The 19510-nt window shown below is 48.3% G+C and overlaps 1 protein-coding gene and 1 long non-coding RNA gene across 3 annotated transcripts; one reads left to right on the forward strand and one right to left on the reverse strand.

Moving 5' to 3' along the window:
• Window positions 1-5592: 5592 nt before the first annotated feature.
• On the reverse strand, window positions 5593-11784 carry LOC114067684. The gene is made up of 3 exons (XR_003573449.1): window positions 11171-11784; window positions 8707-8825; window positions 5593-6101 (listed from the first exon to the last, which is right to left on the reverse strand). It is a non-coding gene; the product is annotated as an uncharacterized LOC114067684 (long non-coding RNA).
• A 767-nt stretch (window positions 11785-12551) lies between these two features.
• Window positions 12552-18545, forward strand: THUMPD3 (THUMP domain containing 3). 2 transcript variants are annotated; one of them, XM_027903278.1, is made up of 9 exons: window positions 12552-12807; window positions 13182-13259; window positions 13777-14316; window positions 15372-15502; window positions 15918-15987; window positions 16363-16478; window positions 16667-16774; window positions 17024-17147; window positions 17378-18545. In XM_027903278.1, the coding sequence occupies exons 1-9, from the start codon at window positions 12595-12597 to the stop codon at window positions 17507-17509; spliced, it is 1512 nt and encodes a 503-aa protein (XP_027759079.1). In that variant the 5' UTR covers window positions 12552-12594; the 3' UTR covers window positions 17510-18545. The 2 variants fall into 2 exon arrangements, with proteins under 2 accessions (XP_027759079.1, XP_027759078.1); XM_027903277.1 differs by having other exon boundaries at window positions 12553-12807; window positions 16664-16774.
• The last annotated feature ends 965 nt before the right edge of the window (window positions 18546-19510 follow it).

The following is a 19510-nucleotide window of genomic DNA, read 5'->3' on the forward strand; positions in this document are numbered from 1 at the left end:
TGAAGACATACCTTCCCTAGAGAGGGAAGGCTGTTTACCGGAGGAGCACCAATCAAATCTTCCTGGTACAGCTGAAGGAGCATAAGCACTTTGCTGGCATGTGCTGTGTCACATGCCTGGACCTGGCCAAGCCCCTCCCGGGTCTGCAGAGGGCTCGGCCACATCTGCAGCGATGAGGTGTTCCCATGGCGAAGCCCCAGACTACCACCTTCTGTTCTGGGAGGGTCACCCAGCCCTGCCTCAGCCTTGGACAGCTCACAGGGCATCCCGAGCCTTCACACAGGCTGCAGCTCCGGCTCAGCCACGAGGCTGCCCTGGCACAGGGGGAACGCTGGCAGTGCCCGCTCCACTCAGCGCCACAGGGACAGGACAGCAGCCTGGGGCAGGCAGGGAAGGTCTGTTAAACCACCAAAGGGCACATCTCAGCCCTGGCAGTGCCTGCAGGATGCAAACTGACCCCTGGAGTGAGGCAAGGACAGCAATCCATTTTTATGCCCTGTTTTTAAAGCTGTTTTCTTCCCTCTATTCCCAGCATCACTGTGCTTTGGGTTTGACAATTTGTGTGCACAGTGAATCTAATTTGATTTTTATCCCTTTTGTCTCCCTCTATTTTGCACACTACATTAGGCTTTTGTTCCAAGGCAGTTAAAGCAGATTTGCTGTGTGCTGTGAGCTGCCTCCCAGTGCTGGCAGAGCCTCAGAGCACAGACAAGCATCACGTAACAGATATGCTGTCGATAAGGGGGAGGCTTGCACAACGGTGAGGCCCAGGGAGCTGGGATTCTCAACAACAGCAGTAGAACCAATTGTGTGTGAGCAGGTTCCTCCAGCTGGAGAGCTACACCCCGCACTGTGGCGTGGCTGGAGCTGCAGCCTGTGGGGGACTTGTCACCGAGGCTCCAGGAGCTCCAACAGAAATAGCAGCTCTGCTGTTGTCCAGCACACCCTGATGTTTGGTTTCTCCTTTCCCTCTTTTTAACCTTACGCTGTGTTGACTGTGCTGCTCTCGCAGCCCCGTGAAATGTGGAGGTGGCAGGGCAGCAGTGCCTGTGGCCCGAGGTCTGTCCCCACAGCCCCCGCAGGCAGGGGTCTGCCTGGCAGTGCTGTGCATCCCAACCCTGCTGCAGGACCAGGCTGGCTCCTCCTGGGATGCTGCTCAATGTGTTGCATGTGACTCCTTCCTTTTAGACAGGATCAGGAGTGTACCAACATGTTCTAAGTATAGCCACAATTGCTTTCCAGAAAAAAAGCTGCATTAATTTGTGTTGGCACTGACTTGGCAGTGGTTTCTCATGTGCCAATCATTATGATACATTTCCTTTTCTACCCTCCCCTAATCACTGCAACAAGAAAAATCTGGTTTACAGAGACAGTGGCATATCCATTAGATATTATTTATCTGTACAGATCCATAGATGCTTAAATGTTTATAGATTCAAATGCCTTGAGGAAGAAACAAGGACAAAAGATATTTTGTCTTAAGACAATAAAAAGTACATAGTATGAGAGAAGCTACTGGTTTAGCAATACTAGAAGTTTTTTTAAAATTACTGTGGACTTTTTATACCTGTGAATTTCAGTCTGAAGGAAAAAGGCCACCCTCCCAGCGCGAGCACAGCCGTGATCGGAGAGCCGGCCCTGGAGGAAGGGAAAGCAGAGACAGAGCTGTGGGATCAGCCAGCCAGTGCAGGAGCAAACTGCAGCACAGCTTAACAAGGGACCTGAGCAAACCCTGCGTAGGGCTGAGCTGCTGAGCCAGCAGAGCATCACTGGGGCTTCACGTCGGGCTTCAGCAACCCACCATCACAGCCCTGCAGCAACCCACCATCACAGCCCTGCAGCAACCCACCATCACACCCCTGCAGCAACCCACCATCACACCCCTGCAGCAACCCACCATCACACCCCTGCAGCAACCCACCATCACACCCCTGCAGCAACCCACCATCACAGCCCTGCAGCAACCCACCATCACACCCCGCTGCTCTCCTGCCTCCCCACTCCTCTCCATTCTCTTCTTCCTGCTGCACCATGGGCAGTGCAGCACCCAGTTCTCTGTGCTGCCCTGGCTGGGGCTGAACCTGCCAAAATGGTCTGCATCTTGTAACTCATCCAAACTAAAGGACCTCTGACACGGGAAGTACCGGAGTATGTGCGCAGTGCAGGATCCTGAGGCACAGACCTCTCAGGAGTACACTGCTCCAGAAAGAAAAACCTAATTTCCTGAGGGTTCTCCAAAAATACAGCTCAGCAATGAAGGCACTGACCTGAAAACCCCAACCAAAGGCTTGAGTCAGTCATCTCCAAAGGCATAGCCCACATGTTTGGGGTTTTAACTTCTCAAACATCCAGATGGGCCTTTTTATTAATTTCACTGCCAGAAGACACGGCAGCGACCTCGGCTCCACGCAGCAGAGCCGTGACTCCCTGCAGCAGGATTCCAGAGGCTCCATGTCCCGTGGCACTGGGCTGTGCAGCTCTGCAGAGGAGTGATACCTGTCAGCTCTCACAGCTCCTCTCCAGTGAGGACATGACCCTGTGTGACGGGGCTCCTGTTCCAAAGCACTGGCACTGCAGGGATTCAACGGGATCCAATCGCTCCCAGATTTGAGGAGCAGAGCAAAACACATGTGTAAAACAGGAACTCAGCAGAGCTGTGCCAGCTGTCTGTGTGCCCAGAGTCAGTGCAAAATGTTGCTGTCAGATCTAACTGGCAACCTCAACTGTAACACAAACAACACCGCCTGATTGCTCCAGGGGACTCGTGGCCAGCACTTGTATGAAGGGCAACAGTTTGTGGAGGATTTTCATTTAAAGTAAAGGCTGATGTGATCTTTCATTTCAGATTTTAATTAAGCTCCCTTACCAAGCTGCAGAGAAAAATCCTGAATATTGTAATTCAAGAGCATGGTAAAGTTTCAGATGTCAAAGGTGAGCAAAATCCTCAGCTGCTGTTGTTTTAATTGTAATTTCTTTAGTCCAAAAGACACAGCATGTTTTCCAAGGAAGCTCCTGCTTCCCAGTGCTCACAGTCTGACTTTCTGTAGAACACATCAAATGCCAACCAAGATGTATGTATAAGCCCACATTTCGTTCTTGTCACAAGATGCTGATTTACCTGCACTCAGGGTATTATTTTTCCCTCCTCTCACACTCTCTCTCTCTCAGCTCAAAAAGAGCTATTTACAGAGCTCTTGTCATGTCTCAGCCTGAAGGCCTCAGTCCCCCATTCTTTACAATCCAGTCCCAGCTCCTTCCCTTCTGCTGGACTAAGGAAAACAGTGCTGGGGGCTGTGCTCCTGCCCCAGCACAATCCCAGCAGTTGCTGTCCCCTGTTTCTGTAGCCTTGGCATCCTCCTGTGTCCCCTTGCGCTCCTGTTCCAGGTTCTTCCCAGAGCTGTTTCATTGCCAGCATTTGGCATCTAGCCCTTGGCATGTGCTTAAGGGAGGAAATATTGCTGACACCAGCACCAGAGCCTGCTGCAGCCTCAGGGGGAAGCTGCTGCATGCGCAGGGAGCTGGGCCAGAGCAGAGGGAGCCCCATTTCCTGAGCAAACAACCCGCAAGGTCACTGTTTCATAACAAGCTTGAGCCAGGCCATGGGGGAACACATGAAATACTGCAGCCCTTCTGCTGCAAATGCTTCAAAACAGCTGCAGAAACTTGGCACCAACAACACAAGATCTTTGCTCTGACATATTCTGCACTGAACTGAATCCCACTAATCCATAAAGTTTGCTGTGTGAGTGAGTTTGGGATGGAACATGGGGGATGAGTTGCTGCTCCCTGTTCCCTCAACTGTCACTTCTCAACCAAAACAGCTCCAGCTCACAGTGCATCCAGGTAAAAAAACCCAAACAAACCAGGTCATCAGAGATAGTGACTGACACCTCCACACTGTCCTATGATGTGAAAGTATTAGGGGATCATGGGGTATGGAAAACCACACATCAAGGACAACCAGTGCCTCCCTAAAGCTCACTCCCACCTACTGATTTACCCCACAGAATAACACACAACTGACAGAATAACTGTGTTATCCCCATGCAGGAGCCACACAGCACATCCTGTTTGTCCTCTGCAAGCTGTACCACAGCCCTTCAGTACAACACACCCGACATCTCACAGGCTGAACTGGCTGCCAAGGCCCACTGTGGGAGCAATGGACACACATGGGTAATGAGTGTAATGCCATGGAGGGACCCCCACACCCTCCAACCCAAAATCTGACAGATGGCAATTTGGGTGAGTGATGCCTATCAGCAGTAAATTGGATTCATTCCTACAAAGGGACATCCTCCAGCCCTATGAAATGGGTTTGAGGATTGTAATGTTTCAGAATTCCAAAATAACAAGTCTTGGTTCTCTGGCTTCACTGTTTTGCAGCTCAGACAAATCCCTGTCCTGCTGAAGGGATTCCCTCCAGCCCAGGGCAAAGCGTGCTGGTGGGGCAGCTCTGGAGAGCAGGATGGCCTGGCCAGAGGATTGAGATCCACAGCCCAGGAGGCTGACAAACCAGGAACTACTGCCATGGCTGCAAGTATTTCAGACAATGAAAAAAGTCTGCTCTTAACAGCCATGTAGTCATGGATATAAAACAGACAAATCACTAAATCGCAGAAAAACAGTGAGAAAATTTAAACCTGGAATTTGTTCTGGACTCTGCTCACTGCAGAGTTGCACAACTTTACCAGTTTCACTTTAAAATACCCCCATGATTTAATGCTAAAAAGCTGGTGCTTGAGTGAAGCCTGGATTCCCTGCAGATGATTTCACAGTGTCTAACTCAGAAGGCATCTCCCCTCAGCCTCTGGAAAACCCAGTGCTGCAGAATCTGTTCAGGGATCAGTCAGAGATGTGCTCAAACAGAGCATTCCCCACAGTACAGTAATGCACAAAAGTTCACTTGTGAACCAGAACATGCAGGGGGTTGTCTCTGGCCTAAAGAGCACATAACTGCATGAAGAATTAATGCAGACTGGTGGCACTTCATAAGCTCCTGCTGGGGACTGTGGGTTTGGAATGGAAACTTAATTATCAAATCTGAGTTTTTATCTTACTGATATAATCTTTTTAAAACTATTTAGGATGAAGTTATTGAGCAGTAAGCAGATGAGTTATCCAGGATTACTCCTTTTCCCAGCAGAGAAAGGGCTGTCCACTCACAGCAGTGTAAAGTACATACAACTCTCTACAAGTCTCTGTGTGAGCTGTACAAGCCCTGAGGCCCAAAGGATCTGCTGGGTTTGGCAGGACAGGTAGCAGGAAATGCAGTGTTTGCACATTGCTGCCTCTCCCCTTGATGCTCCCTGCACAGCACCTGTAGGAGAGAAGGGCTCACACTGCAAGCAGGCACCTTCCTCATGCCAGCACTGCCCCCAGACCAGCCCAAGGAAAGGTCCCTCAGCCTGCAGGGAGGAAGAGGAGGCTCCATGGCAAGGCATGTGTGACAGGTCAGGCCACAGGTTCGAGCACAAGCGCCCACACACTGAAGAAACTCGGCAGGGAAGGGATAGAAGGGGACGGGCAAAAAGTCACAGATTTTCCTCCCATGGTCCAGAAGCTTCCCAGCCAGGCCCATGGACAGCTCCCATCTGGCAGGCAGCTCGAGCCCACACTCAGAGGGGCCACGTCCTCCCTTCAGCAGCACCCGTCCCAGGTGCCTGCTCTTGGATGCGCTGCCTGCTCAGGTTGTGGTCAAGTGCTCAAGAGGAGACAACCAAGGCCTGAACCCTTGTTTAGGTTTTCAGTTCATTTAATCCAGCATTCCCCTATCAGTAACTCAAGGCTGTCACTGCAGAGCACAAGCAGAGCACTGTTGCAGAGTCCTTGTGTCGCTGCAGCAAGGAGGGAACAGCAGTCCCACTGCCACAGACACATTCAAATTCAGAGCACAGGCAGACTCCAAAACCACTCACATGTGAGTTGTTTATAAAAGTAAGGAAGATATCACCAATTTTTTTTATTATTTAAAATGGTCATTTCCCCTGCTCTCTCTGTCCTTAAAATGAACACTTAAGAATGTGTTCAGAATTGTTCAGGAGTCTGGCAGCAGTCCCAAAGTCAGCTAAAGCTCTTCACAGCTCCTCTTGTCACTGTGCCTCGATGCAGAGCAGAAATTCCTTGCAGTATCAGCATTTTGACTCCTCAGGCCCCCACATGCCTTTCTTCTTCCCCCTCAGATTCCCAAGCCGGGGGAAGCACAGAGGCCATTTTTTACTTCTCACTCTCTCCCCATCATCTTTCCATGTGCAGGAGTCAAGTATTCTCCCCAATAATTTCTTTATTGGAATAGTGAAGCACAGGTGGAAGCATCACCTGAATTATGATATTATAGAATAGAATCCTAGAATCAACCAGGTTGGAAAAGACCTCCAAGATCATCAAGTCCAACCCTTGATCCAACACTGCCGTGGTTCCCAGACCATGGCACTGAGTGCCACATCCATTCTCACCTTAAAAACCTCCAGGGACGGAGAATCCACCACTTCCCTGGGCAGCCCATTCCAATGCCTGATTACCCTCTCTGTAAAAAGTTTCTTCCTAATATCTAACCTATATCGCCTTCACTAGCCTTGCCAAACAAATGCCTTGAAAAATTATTTGTAAAGACATTACTTTTGTCACCCAGTGATCTCGGACACAACAGAACGCTGAGTTAACTCAGCTGGGATGTGACACTCTTATAAGTCCTTCACTGCACACTGTTCTCACCTGGTTCTCTTGTCTGTCTCACACATCTGCAGCACCTCAGACCTCTCACTGTCCATGTGATATTTTCTCTTGAAATGCACTTTTTAAATGAGATTTCAGATTTGCACATTCTTGTCCTCCTAGAGATGAAAACAACCCCCGTTAGCCATGAACACAGTTCATTGGACTGACTTAAGTCCTTGCCACACCCCAGTAAGAGGCACAGATGGATGTGGGTAGATCTTGCACTGCATGCTGGATCTAGTTTGTGTGTGTGTGTGTGTTACACAGGCTCACAGAGGATAACACAGATTCAATCCCTTCATTCAGGGAAAGCCCCTGCCAGAGTGACTCACAGCAAGAGCTTCCTGTCTGCACGTTCCCTGAGCAGCTCTCCCGCTCTGAAACCCCAAGCACAGGGATAGGATTCCAAAGGTGAATTTTTGTGCAGAATAGGATTCAAGGAGGTGATCAAACTGCTTGTTTCACACAGTAAAAGACAGTGCAAGCTTCCCACTTAAAAGCATTACATATAAAATAGAAATGAACTTCTACTAGTCCATCAGTTTAATAGATTTCTTAAAATAAAACCCAAAACCCCAGGCTCCCCGGAAATGTCCTTTAATTGCGTACATGCCAGTCTCCTGTCAAATATTCTCAACAGAAGGATTTCCATCCAGTAACATAATTTAAATCTCAGCAAGACATATTTGAAGAAATCAGCTGACAATTCAGCTGCGCTGTCCACAGCCACATCCAGCTGCAGTGGCCATACAGGTTGCATGCAGACTAAGGAAACTCCCAGCAGAGTCATTGGCACAAAGGTCACTCCAATTTCTGCCAAGCTTCCGCTGTGTAAGGAGTTGTGATTTCCCAGCCAAGCCAGCAGAGCCTCCCTGCACCGCACACGCTGCTGAAGGCAGCACACGAGGCTCGTTCCAGCCCAGGACACGCAGCCCCTCACACGTCACTGTGCTCTATGGAGCACTACAATAATTCTGCCTTTCCTCCCACAGAAGTGACTAACAATGAGCTCAAAATAACTGACTGGCCAGGAGCAGCAGCTCTTGTGCATGGGCAGCCTCACTGGCAGGTGTTGGTTACACTGACTCAGAAGGAAGGAGGTCACAGCACTCCCGTACCACTGCTTGGAACTCACACAGCACTGTGGTTCTGCAGAAAAGATCCTGAAACTGATTTTCCTCAGCCCAAAATATCAGTGACACCAGGAGCAGCAGTGAACCCCTTCGAATGTGTGGTTTAACACGCCAGACATCGGCCCAAGAGTGGGAGTGATGGATCCTCAGACCCTCGTGTCCCCAGCACGGGGTCACACACAGGGTAACGGAGGTGAATCATGATACTGCAACACACTGTAGAGCTTCTACATTCCATCCCAGAGAACAATTAAAAAGACTTTATAAGAGCATTTTTTTTGGATGTTGGGGAAAGACTTTATAATTTCATTAGTCTCTGTTCTGGCCCCTAAGTGATACTTGGCAGGTCTTTTAATATGCAAAAGCCTCAATTTGTTCACTAATAAATTAGCTGTTAGGAAAACAAAGCTTCATATCAAAGGCATTAGTAAAACACAGCTGCAGACTCTGAAGATGCTCAGCAGTGTCCATGGTAGCTCCCTGAGGCCATATATTCTGTAGCATCAGTGTCCTTTTGGACTCAGGTAGGAGCTAATCAGACACATCAGGTGTAACAGAAAACACAACAACTGTGGGGCCTCAACAAGATTATATATCTCCCTCTTCTGAATTATGCTTCCAGATCTGTTAAAATAACTGTAGGGATTATCTGTGCACATATTGAAACACAAAACTGTATTTTAAAAAGCAGTCTCTGGAGCCAGGAAACAGCCCTTTGAGACATCAAACATGGCTTCAAGAGAACCTATTTGAAGTCACAGTCAATCTATTCTGTCTTTCTGAAAATTCCCTCTCTGAGGCCCATGGTGACAAAGTCCTCCGAGACAGATTTGGCAGTGCTGGAAATCAAACTCACCTTCTCCAAATTCTTCTAAATTCCTGTGCTTGTGGAGGACTGAAGCCATAAAACAACAGCCAGAGCAGCTCAGCTCGTTCCTCAGGTCACAGGTTCTGGCATGAGAGCGTACAGGCTGCCTGCAGTAGGACGAAAGGAAAAAATTCTAGGAGGCAGAATACAATGTCTGGCTTTAGCTTTCAGAAAACAAAACATACTGAATTACTTTGGAAATGCTGATCAAACCCCATTTCATTCCTTACATTTCTTCCCCAATTGGTATTGTTTCGCTTTCCTTTTCCAACAAAACAAGCCTGATCCAATTAAATCCAATCCAGAGCTGACTTCATCTCAGTGGGCTCTTCACCTGCTCAATGCCAGATCTTTAGTGAAGAACAAGCAGAGCAATTACCATTTGATGGCTGATACAGGGCATAATTGCTGAGCCTGAGAGGAGCTGTGGGTGAGCATCTCCCTGGGCACAGGAGAGTGGCACCACCACTGCCCCCTGCAATACCCAGGATGGGTCCTGCAGATTCCAGCACTCCTGAGACCACTGTGGGGACACAGGGATGACCATGGAGTGCCTCCCCTAATCCTCTCCCTCCACTCGAGTGACAAAACAAAAGAGAGCCCAAAAAGCTAACCACAAAAAGTCTCTGTATCTTTGTTCTGGGAGAGGTTGGGGTACAGGGTAGATATGCTTTGATTTAAGCAGAGATCAGTATCTCTGGAGCAGCTTCCATGGGCAAGCTGGAGAAAGAAAAGATCTTGTTTGAGAACCTTCCCAGGCCTTGGGCACAAACTGATGAACACCTTCAGGAATTCAGCAGTTATGTTCATGCCTGCTGACAGAAATTAAGTATCTGTGGCTTTTAGGTACCTACAATATTAGACAAGACTTTGCAGTTGCTGGAGGTACCTGGCAACTGGACTCAGATGCCTAACGACAGGATGGGAAACTCAGAAATATAAGCTCAGGTGGCTGGAGCTGGGAGTTACCACTGCCCCGTTCTCTGAACAAGTGTCCAGCCCAATCCATTTGCCACAAGCAAAAAATACAATCCAGATCTGCATTAGCTGCAGTAACAGGCAACTCTTTTCCTGAATATGCTTTTCAAAAAATTTGATTTTCTAAAATATAAATTCACTCAAAATCAAAGGTAAACTTAACAGTAATGGGATCTTGCTCATCCACCTTCAAATAAGGCTTCAGGCTTTGGCTCCCTGAGGCCTCAGCTTTGCCACCACCCCTCCTTTTTACCTCTAGCTGCCAAATGGAGCAACAGTCTATGAAAAGCTACCCAAGTCTGGAGTACTTTGGGAGCCCATTTTAGGAACACTGTGTTACATGAATATTGGTTTGGTCCACATTTAACATCCAAGCACCGTTTCCTGTCCTCGTGCCACATGTCCAGGCCTGGGTCCAGCCCCACACCGGCACTCTGCAGTGCATGCTTCCATGAAGGGTGAGCTTCTATTTCACAGACCTCACATATGACAAAGCTCGGTCCCTGGGCACAGGTGTACAACCAATACAGCAAGGCTGACCAGTCTGATATTTTCAGCACATGTCTCACATTCTGTAGAATGAGGTGCTCATCCCCTGTGGCCTTATTACAGCTCTGACCTCCCAGAGTGGCTCTGCAGCCACCCATGCTACCCAGGCACAAGTTGCTACTTGTGGCTTATCTGGTCCTATGCAAAATCTGCTGGGGACAGGAAAGGTGGGAAGGTCCCTTGTTAACCAAACACCTCCAACAACAAGATAATATTAGGACTCTTTGGTCAATTGGACAATTGCTATCTCCATCATTCCATTGATAACCTGAGGAGCAAGAGTGCAGAAACATTCAGCATCCTCTGTGGTCCAGCCTGCTATTGACACATGCATTCCAAACGGACAGATCCAGCTTCCCCAGGCCACAAACCCTTCCAGACAAGTGGACAGCAATGCTCTTCCTCGAGTATGCACTAAACCAGCCATGAAATCGATGCTGCCAGCTCATCAGGAACCGCTACTGCCTGTAAGCAGGGCTCACAGAGCTGCCCAACAGGCACCTGCTTTCCTTAACTGACTGCAGCTGCTCCTGGGAGCCAGTTCGGTTCCTTGGCTCTGGGAAACCAGTTCATAATGGACACAAAAACGCAGCTTTGGTTTGATCTTGAAGACAGTTTGTCATATTTTCTTTCCTAGCAAAACAGAGGTAGAAGAGCTGCTGTGGGACTTGGCCTCTGGCAGGAAACCATTCTGCAAGTGGTGCCTGGACAGATTTTGAGAGCTGCAGCAGAGCAGGCTGATCCCTGCTTCTCACCTTCCCATGTGGGGCCAGCTGGGAAGGTCAGAGCTGCTGCTGCTAGGCCAGACATACGGAATCCATTTAAGTGTATGGCAAACACCTTCACCAAAATATGCTGAAAATTCTGCTATTGAAAGTAGCTCAGCAACCCGAGCTCATTATCCCGCTTGAACCACAGAGCTCACCCTTGCTGTACTAGTTGCTGCAGGATAAAGCTGTGCAAAATCTGTGGCTGCCTCTGCTTTAGCACATTTTAAGTTCTCATCGGAGAAGCCATTTCACAAACTTTCTCCAGGGTGTTTATGATCCAAATTCCACCATTTTCATTTTATCTTTTCAGACTTGAATCACAAGTAAACCCACACCTTCCCTCTCCCTTCTCATGTGAAAGCAAAGCGATGCTTCTGAAGACTCAGTGGCAGGAGCAGTGCCTCAGGCCTCCTGCTCGACATTGAATGTCACAGCCCAACCAGAACTCACAGGGGGAAATGAAGACAGACAATGCTGCTGCCAGTACACGCACTGCATCTGCAGACAGAGAAGCTGCAGGGACACGTTGTGTTTACATTTATCAGTCCAGTACTGGGAAAAGGTAAAGACTCTGGGACTTGAAGAAAAGAGGAGCGAAATAGTGCCTCTTCAGCTTCATGCTGATCACGCTTGGGCATAGTGACACAGGCATGGCCATGGCAGACAGCTGGGGTGGCCTCTCTATGCCTCCCGAAAGAACATTTAGCTGATAGGTTTTTCTTTAAAAAAACCTCTAGTGCTGGAAACATGCCAAGGACAGCAGCCCGACGATCGAGGGATAACAAGGAACGAAGAGGGAACTGGCCCCTGATGGTTTGCACAGGAGAGGCGGCGGCAGAGGAGGCCCGCGCTGTGCGGCTGTTCGGGAGCTCCGTGCGGGACCGCGGGGGCTGCGGGGACAGAGGGACACGGGCTGTGTTGGCTTTGGAACCGGGCAGTGACCCAGCGCTCCTCCAGGTACATCGATGGCTCCTGTTCCACAGTGGGAACGCGCACGGAACCACCGCCTTCCCCGACTCTGCTGCCTTCCCTGGATGTCCGGTGACAGCTCACTGTCCATCGGGGCAGGAACCTGCCCGGCTGTCCTGTCACCGCCGTGTCACACACAGACAGGAACGCGTGCCTGGCTCGGCGCCGGCCGCTCCGCTGAGGGGCGCGGGGAAGCGCGGGCCGGCGAGATCGGCTCCCTCACACTCCGCTCCCCGCGGGATCGGCTCCCTCACACTCCGCTCCCCGCGGGATCGGCTCCCTCACACTCCGCTCCCCGCGGGATCGGCTCCCTCACACTCCGCTCCCCACGGGCCGGCGAGATCAGCTCCCTCCCGCTCCGCTCCCCGCGGGATCGGCTCCCTCCCGCTCCGCTCCCCGCGGGCCGCGGCGCCTCCTCCCGCCCGCTCGGAGCAGCGACCCGCGGGCAGCGCGGGCGGGGCCGCCGGGCAGGGAAGCGGAAGGGGCGGGGGCGCGTGGGGCGGCGGGACCGTGGCTGTGGTCGGTGTGGCGCGGCGGTCGGAGCTGCCGGCGGTCTCCCTCCCTCGGCGGTCTCCTTTCTCCGGCAGCCTCCCTCCCCCGGCAGCCTGCCATGGCGGAGGCGGCCGGTGACGCGGGTCCGGGTCCGGGTCCGGGTCCAGCCCAGGAGGGCGCCGAGCTCGCCGCCGTTATCGGCGCCACCGTGCCCACGGGGTTCGAGCAGACGGCGGCCGAGGAGGTGCAGGAGAAGCTGGGCTCGGCCTCCAGGATCAGCAGGGACCGGGGCAAGATCTACTTCGCGGTCCCGGCGCGGAGCCTGCCGCAGGTCCGTGCACGCCGCCTGCTCCGCTCCCCGCTCCGCTGTCCCCGCCGCGGCCTCGCTGCCCTGCCCGGCCCTGCCCGGCCCTGCCCGGCCCGGCCCGGTTCGGAGGGTCACGGCCCCTCTGAGCCGAACGCTCCGGTGTCGGAGGCCGCGACCGGCCCGGGTGCCAAAGCTGTATCCGCCTTTATCGCGGTTTGAAGGGGAGATTAAGTCAAAACTGGGGAGGTTAAATCGGTGCAGAGGCGTAAAGTGATAACTCCCTTGGGGACTAAAGTGGAAAATCGTGCATGTAAGATGGCAAAATTCTAACGATAGTAAACACGGTCCCCACGACACGCGGTTAGTAACGTGTCACCGTGCCTTCTCATCTCCTCCAGGTCCACCGTCTGCGGTCAGTGGATAATTTATTTGTTGTTGTTGAAGAGTTTAAAGACTATCAATTTAAAGAAAATAAGGTGAGGTATTCCTCATTTTTCGATCCCTTCTGGGGTTTGAAGTGTTTGGTTTGGCTATTTTTTAATTTAAGACTAGTGTCAAAGTATTCCGTTTGATTAAAAAGTTTGTTGGGTTTTTTTGTTGTGATATTATTTGAGTTCCCCTTTTCTGGCTTGTAAATGGAAGCGTGGCCATGTCTAACATTCCTTTAGTTGAATATATTGCATTGGCAAAATCTGGGATGAGAGGTGGTGCCATGTTTGTAGATCACAAACATGGGACAGTGATGTATCGCTTTGGTCGCTTAATGCAGTGCTAGATGTTTCTTTATGAGATAAATTGTGAAATCCTGTGGGTCTTCTGATTTTCAGTGTAATTGCTTTTAGTTATGGCAAGAATCAGACAAAAAGCTATAAGCTTTGCTTAAAGATGTAGTGGGTTAATGTTAAATAAACTACTTTGATAGATCTATAAGTAAAAGATAACTTTAAAAGGAATGGAATGACTTCAAAGCACAACAACTTCTGTCTGTTAAAGGAAGATGCTTTAAAGGATTTGGAAGATTTGGTTAAAAAGCTGCCCTGGACCGATCCGTTGAAAGTTTGGGAGCTGAACAATAGCTTAAAAAAGAAAAAGACAAAACGCAAAAAACACAGTTCGCAGAGTCCTGCAAGCAGGGAGAAGCTGAATGATGGTGGAGAAGAGCGAGGAGCAGACCAAAAAGACACTAATGACCAGGAGGACTGTGCCCAAAACATTGCGGGTGTGGAACCTGCTGGCAGCCAGGATACGGAGAAGCCCCAAGGCATGGCATCCCAAAATGGGGGGGAGGAGGACGAGGAGGATAATGAGCAATTGGATGCAAGGGATGAAGTGCAGGCGAATTCTGGGAGTGGGACCAAGGCTGGTGATGGTCAGACAGCTGAAGAAGAGGCGAAGGTGCTGAAGTTCCGAGTGACGTGCAACAGAGCTGGAGACAAGCACAGCTTCACATCAAACGAGGCTGCGAGAGACTTTGGTGGAGCTGTGCAGGAGCACTTCCAGTGGAAAGCTGACATGACGAACTTCGATGTGGAGGTATGGTGGGGTGCCTTGGAAATGCCTGCGTTTCTGCTGTACAAATTTTTAGTTCTTAATTGTGATGCTTAGCGATGCCCAAATTGCCTTTCAGAGACTGGAACTGAAAGTATTCATTTCCCTGGCACTTCACGTGTCCTCGGATTCCAGCACTTGCTGGTGCTTTGGCTATCCATGATAATAATCTCTAGAGTGGCCCAGTGTGGCACCTCTCCCTTGCCCGGGCCTCTCATTTGTTCAAACACTGCTGTCTCCTCTCGTTAGCTGATGAACCCAGCACGGCTGAGCTGAGGCTGGAAAGCTCTCCGCTCTCTCCCAGCCACAGCAAAGGCTTGAGTTCTGAGTATTACCACCTGCTATAGCCTTTGAGCTCCTTCATATTAAAAAGTAATCTTGATGTCTTCTGCTTTGCTTTTACCCTCAGTGAACCTGTCCTTGTTCCGTTGTTTAATACCACTCTAAGTTATCAGAAGATGCTCCATCTGGGAAGATGGTTTTATGGGTGAAGGGAACAGAAGGGGTTAACAGCAACTGTCTAGTGTTTATTTCCTGTCAGAGGAGAGCAGAGTTTGGGAAAGCACAGCCAACACCCCTGGTCCGTTGGTGGTGCAGGACCACTGTTTCTGAGGGACAGAAAAACTTTAGTTTTTCTTGCAGGACTACTAAGGGCTGGTCACTGCCCTGGAGCAAGATGCTAATATGGTCTCCACCACAAATGTGAATTTTACTGCTGCTTTGCAGATACTTCCCTGTGACTTACAGGACTTACTTGGCTTCTTCCCCAAACTTACAAACTAAAGCTTTTAGGATGCCAGTGTAATTGTCATAGCACTTTGAGAAGTCTCGTTTAAAAGATTCTGAGTAACAGAGAATATGTGAATGCTCTCCCATGTTCTATCCTTTATGGTCATAAAAATGGGGCTTTGCTTTTCCTGCAAGAAGAAAAGCTCTTTTATACATCGTTCCTGGGTTTTAAATTGCCATATAACTTCCCATAAGTATTTACCGGGCATACTATGGAAACTCCTGAAATTCAGTTCGGGTTTTTTCTTTAGGTTCTTCTGAATATTCACAACAATGAAGTGGTGGTGGGGATTGCATTAACTGAAGAGAGCCTTCACAGACGGAATATCACACACTTCGGACCCACAACGCTGCGTTCGACTCTGGCTTACGGCATGCTCAGGTCAGGGCTACTCATACTCATACTATTATACTCGGTTAATGAGTCCTTATGTTTCAGAAATTAGACCCTTTATTCCCCTGCTGCTTCCTCAGAAGCCATTTCTGTTAATTCTTGAAAAAAAAATTAAAAAGCAGAGTTGCTGACACGGTGTGCTTTGTAGTTACAGTGGCTGTTTCCCAGACAAGGAAAATAAATCTTTGCTGTGTTAGCTTAGTTTCAAAATGGCGTATCACATTTGTGACAGAATTTCATTGTATTGCTGTTTATAAAATGGTAATTAACATATTGAAAAAATAATCACATTTTTTTGTTAGAAGGGTAGAATCAGAATTATTAAAATAGTTCACTTTCCCTTCCTTAGAGGAATTCAGATTTTCTTGGCTTTTCTCACCGTATCTTTTCTTCTGTCCTTCAGACTCTGTGATCCCCAGCCCACGGATATCATAGTTGATCCCATGTGTGGTACAGGTGCAATACCAATAGAGGTGATTCTTCTGTGATTTTTTTAACTTAATTAAACTTAACAGTATCTGCAACTCAGTAATGTGTGTAAATCTTCTTGGTAATGACTGAATAGCAAGGTCCGATCTCACCATCTTTTGAACAGATACAAATACACTTTTTGTAAGTGACCATTTTCTTCTCTAGGCTGTAGCAGGAAGAATCTAAATCCAAAAGTATTTGAGCCTTAAAGGTGCATAATACCTGTAACAGCGCTCTGTTACAGAACTGTAAATTCCTTGCCATCCACTTGCAGTTGCTTTGTTGTATTTTGTCATGTTTGAGTAATTCTTCTGTTTGTTGTGTTTTCAGTCAAGCAGTGTTGATGCTAATGTTGCTTATTATCAACTCTCCCCTAGGGAGCTGCGGAATGGCCCTGCTGCTACCACATTGCAGGGGATAACAACCCTCAGGCTGTGAAGAGAGCAGCAAACAACATCTGCTCCTTACTGAGGAAAAACGAGAGTAAGGACAGGTGAGAGGAGCACAAGGGATTTCTGTTTCCTGCAGTGTTGTACGTGGAGAAATCCACTTTGCATTGATGCTTTTGAGTGTCTAGTTCATATTTTCCAGTTTATTCTGCTGCCAACATTCTAGATCTCCTCAGTGTAAAAAGCTTCTGAGTGCTCATGTCTGAGGTAACTGCCTTTGCCCTTGCAGCAGCACTGCCCTGGGCGTTCCCTTGGACGTCATCCAGTGGGATATCTGCAACCTGCCTCTGCGGACTGGCTCTGTGGACATTGTAGTGACAGACATGCCCTTTGGGAAGAGGTGAGGAGTGCTGGAAAGGTGTTGTGCCTCACTGCCACAGCTGCATGGGCTCACCTGGCCAGGCCTGGGCTTTTCTCCAGTCAGGTACTTAACTGGGCCTAGTTGGGAAGGTGTGACGGGCCCTGTGGTAAAAATACAGCTTGAAAGTAACAGTGACTGTGGTCCTGAGTGAGCTGATCCCTGTCTGAGAGACCAGCATCAGTGAACTGGTTTCAGTCATCACAAAGGGCATCTGAATGTGTCTTGCAGGATAGGGTCGAAGAAGAAGAACTGGGATCTTTACCCAGCTTGCCTGATGGAGATGGGCCGGATCTGCACCCCAGGAACAGGCAGGGCTGTGCTGCTTACCCAGGACAAGAAATGCTTTGCCAAGGTATGTTCTGTGGGAGAAAATCAAACCTATTTACACTTGAAAATGTATTGAGAAAAAAATTGTAAGCTGTCATCCTTACAGATGTCCTATTTATTAAGCAAAAATTACTAACATCTAAATGCACTTTTGGGCATGAAAAGTCCCTTGACATCGCCACCAAATGTGATTTAGAATAATAAAAAATAATGTTGCTGTCTTAACGCTGCTGCCTGGCTGGTTTTGGCTTGCAGGCCTTGTCAAGGGTGGGACACATCTGGCGCAGAGCTCAGACTGTGTGGGTGAACGTGGGAGGACTCCACGCTGCAGTGTATCTGCTGAGGCGCACCTGGGAGAGAGCAGAAGAGAGAAGGCCCTTCTGGTAAACTGCATGGAAGAAGACACACCTCCAGAATTTGTTTAATGGCTGTTTGGCAGCCACAGAGCTTGGGTCTGTCAGTTCCAAACCCAAACAACTTAAGCAGAAATTGTGTTACACAAATATTAAACCAGGGATCAACTTGAGAGCTGCCAGTTGTACTGTGTGTTCTGAAAACTTATTTAAATCACCTCTCCTCCTTGCCACCCAAACTGAAATTCAGCCATGGGATTAGTAATGCTTTCCATGGCCTGAGTCTTCTATATTTTTCAGTTAAATGTTTATTCCTCTGCTTACAGTAGAAAACATGTTGAGGCAGCTCTCAAGGTAACAGTTTATTTACCAAACTGTAGAAATCTTACATGTATCTTAAAATGACTACAGGACTACTAAGACTGTCACCTTGAAGGGTTCAGAGGTAGTATTTCTCTAATGTGGGATTTTTCCATATTGAAGTTTTTTTAATTTATACCATTGCTCAAATGTAAACCAAGAAAATAAAACGGTATCTGATTTTTATGGTCTGATAAGCAAATTCCAATTGGTAAACCATATGCTGTGCTACTGGTTCTCTTGCCTGTTACCTCACCTTAGTGCTAATTACCAGTAAATGTCTAATCCATATTTTAGTCTTCCACTCTCTTGGCTGAGAGGGTGACTCACATGGCCTTAGCAAACCATCTGTCATTACTGTTTGAGAACAAAGATACTTTTAGCAGCGGTATTAATAAGTTCATGTTTCTGGTGTCTACCGTAGACACATCAAAGTGGCAGTGTTTGAATTTCTTAGGTGATTTAACTGTCATAGTCATGCTGCCACAGTATTTACAAAAATATATTCCCTGTTGACTAACTTGAAGTTGCAAATAATTTTTCTTCTTTAAACATACTGTGATTTCTCAGGCTTCTTACTCTGCTCAACAGAGGCTGAAAACACATTACTGGTTTTCCCTTTTCATTATAGTGTGTTCATGCTAAGTACTTGTAAGTATTCAGAGGTGAATTAACAAGTATTAAAAGTTTTAGAAGTTTTGCATAAGAGATGACTCTTAATTGTGTTCTTTTCTGGTTTGTGTCCAGATTTAAGAATATAGGAAAGAGATTATGTAAAGTAAGAGCTCTGCTCTTTTACAAATGTGTTTTTGAGTTGGATGGTTTGAAGCAGTTGCTTCAAAAGCCCACACTTCTGTTTTTATGGAAGATTGGCACCAGACACTGAGGAATAGCAGCTTTTTTCAGTTAGGACAATCAGCCTCACTGTATATATATAAATATATATATATATATATATATATGTGCTGTGTAATCCCACAGAGTGCTGCTCACAGCTGCTTCACAGTATCAGGATCTGAACTATGTGCTCCTTCCACCATGTAAATTTGCTGGTTTCCTCTTGTAGAAGGAACACAAGGGAAGTGACTCCCTTTCGAAAAGGGCTATCAAACAAGCCTGCCTGGCAGTTCTGTCACCTCCAGCTCTATTGGGAAAAAATCTAATTGACAGGTGATGGTTTCTCTTGTGTCGTTCTCTAACAACCTACACACTTCTCCCTTACAGGCTGCTAGAGGGGCAGAAATTAGAAAAGGATCCCTCATCTAAGTCTTGTTGGAGAATGTTGAGTATTCTAAAAGAAAAACCTGCTAAGAGGTGTTGAGACATACGAGGAAAAGGCACTGTCTTTATGCTTTTAGTACTGTAATTTGGTATGACTGTGGAGAAGAATATGCTAAACTGCCTTTGCTCACTTCATCCCTACCCAGGGGAGTGGGGCTGGAAAGAGATGATCCTTAACATGCCTTCCAACCCAAAGCATTCTGCGATTCTGTGAAGCACCGTGTTTGGAGAGGTATCTGTTATCACATACTTGAGACAGCAAAATGAATGTTTTGGGTTGGAAGGGACCCCCTGCCATGGGCAGGGACACCTTCCACTAGGCCAGGTCCAGCCTGGCCTTGGACACTCCCAGGGCTGGGGCAGCCACAGCTTCTCTGGGCACCCTGTGCCAGGG

Source organism: Empidonax traillii, unplaced genomic scaffold, assembly GCF_003031625.1.
Source record: "Empidonax traillii isolate 1590-97213 ecotype Southwest subspecies unplaced genomic scaffold, ASM303162v1 scaffold956:size363975, whole genome shotgun sequence".
Taxonomy (NCBI): domain Eukaryota; kingdom Metazoa; phylum Chordata; class Aves; order Passeriformes; family Tyrannidae; genus Empidonax; species Empidonax traillii.

Bases quoted from the DNA above. Each gene is read 5' to 3' on its own strand.
- THUMPD3 (XM_027903277.1), top strand. From the start codon at position 12,595: ATGGCGGAGGCGGCCGGTGACGCGGGTCCGGGTCCGGGTCCGGGTCCA. The intron at 14,317-15,371 runs GTATGGTGGGGT...TTTTTTCTTTAG, and splicing joins TGACGAACTTCGATGTGGAG to GTTCTTCTGAATATTCACAA. The intron at 16,775-17,023 runs GTGAGGAGTGCT...TGTGTCTTGCAG, and splicing joins GACATGCCCTTTGGGAAGAG to GATAGGGTCGAAGAAGAAGA.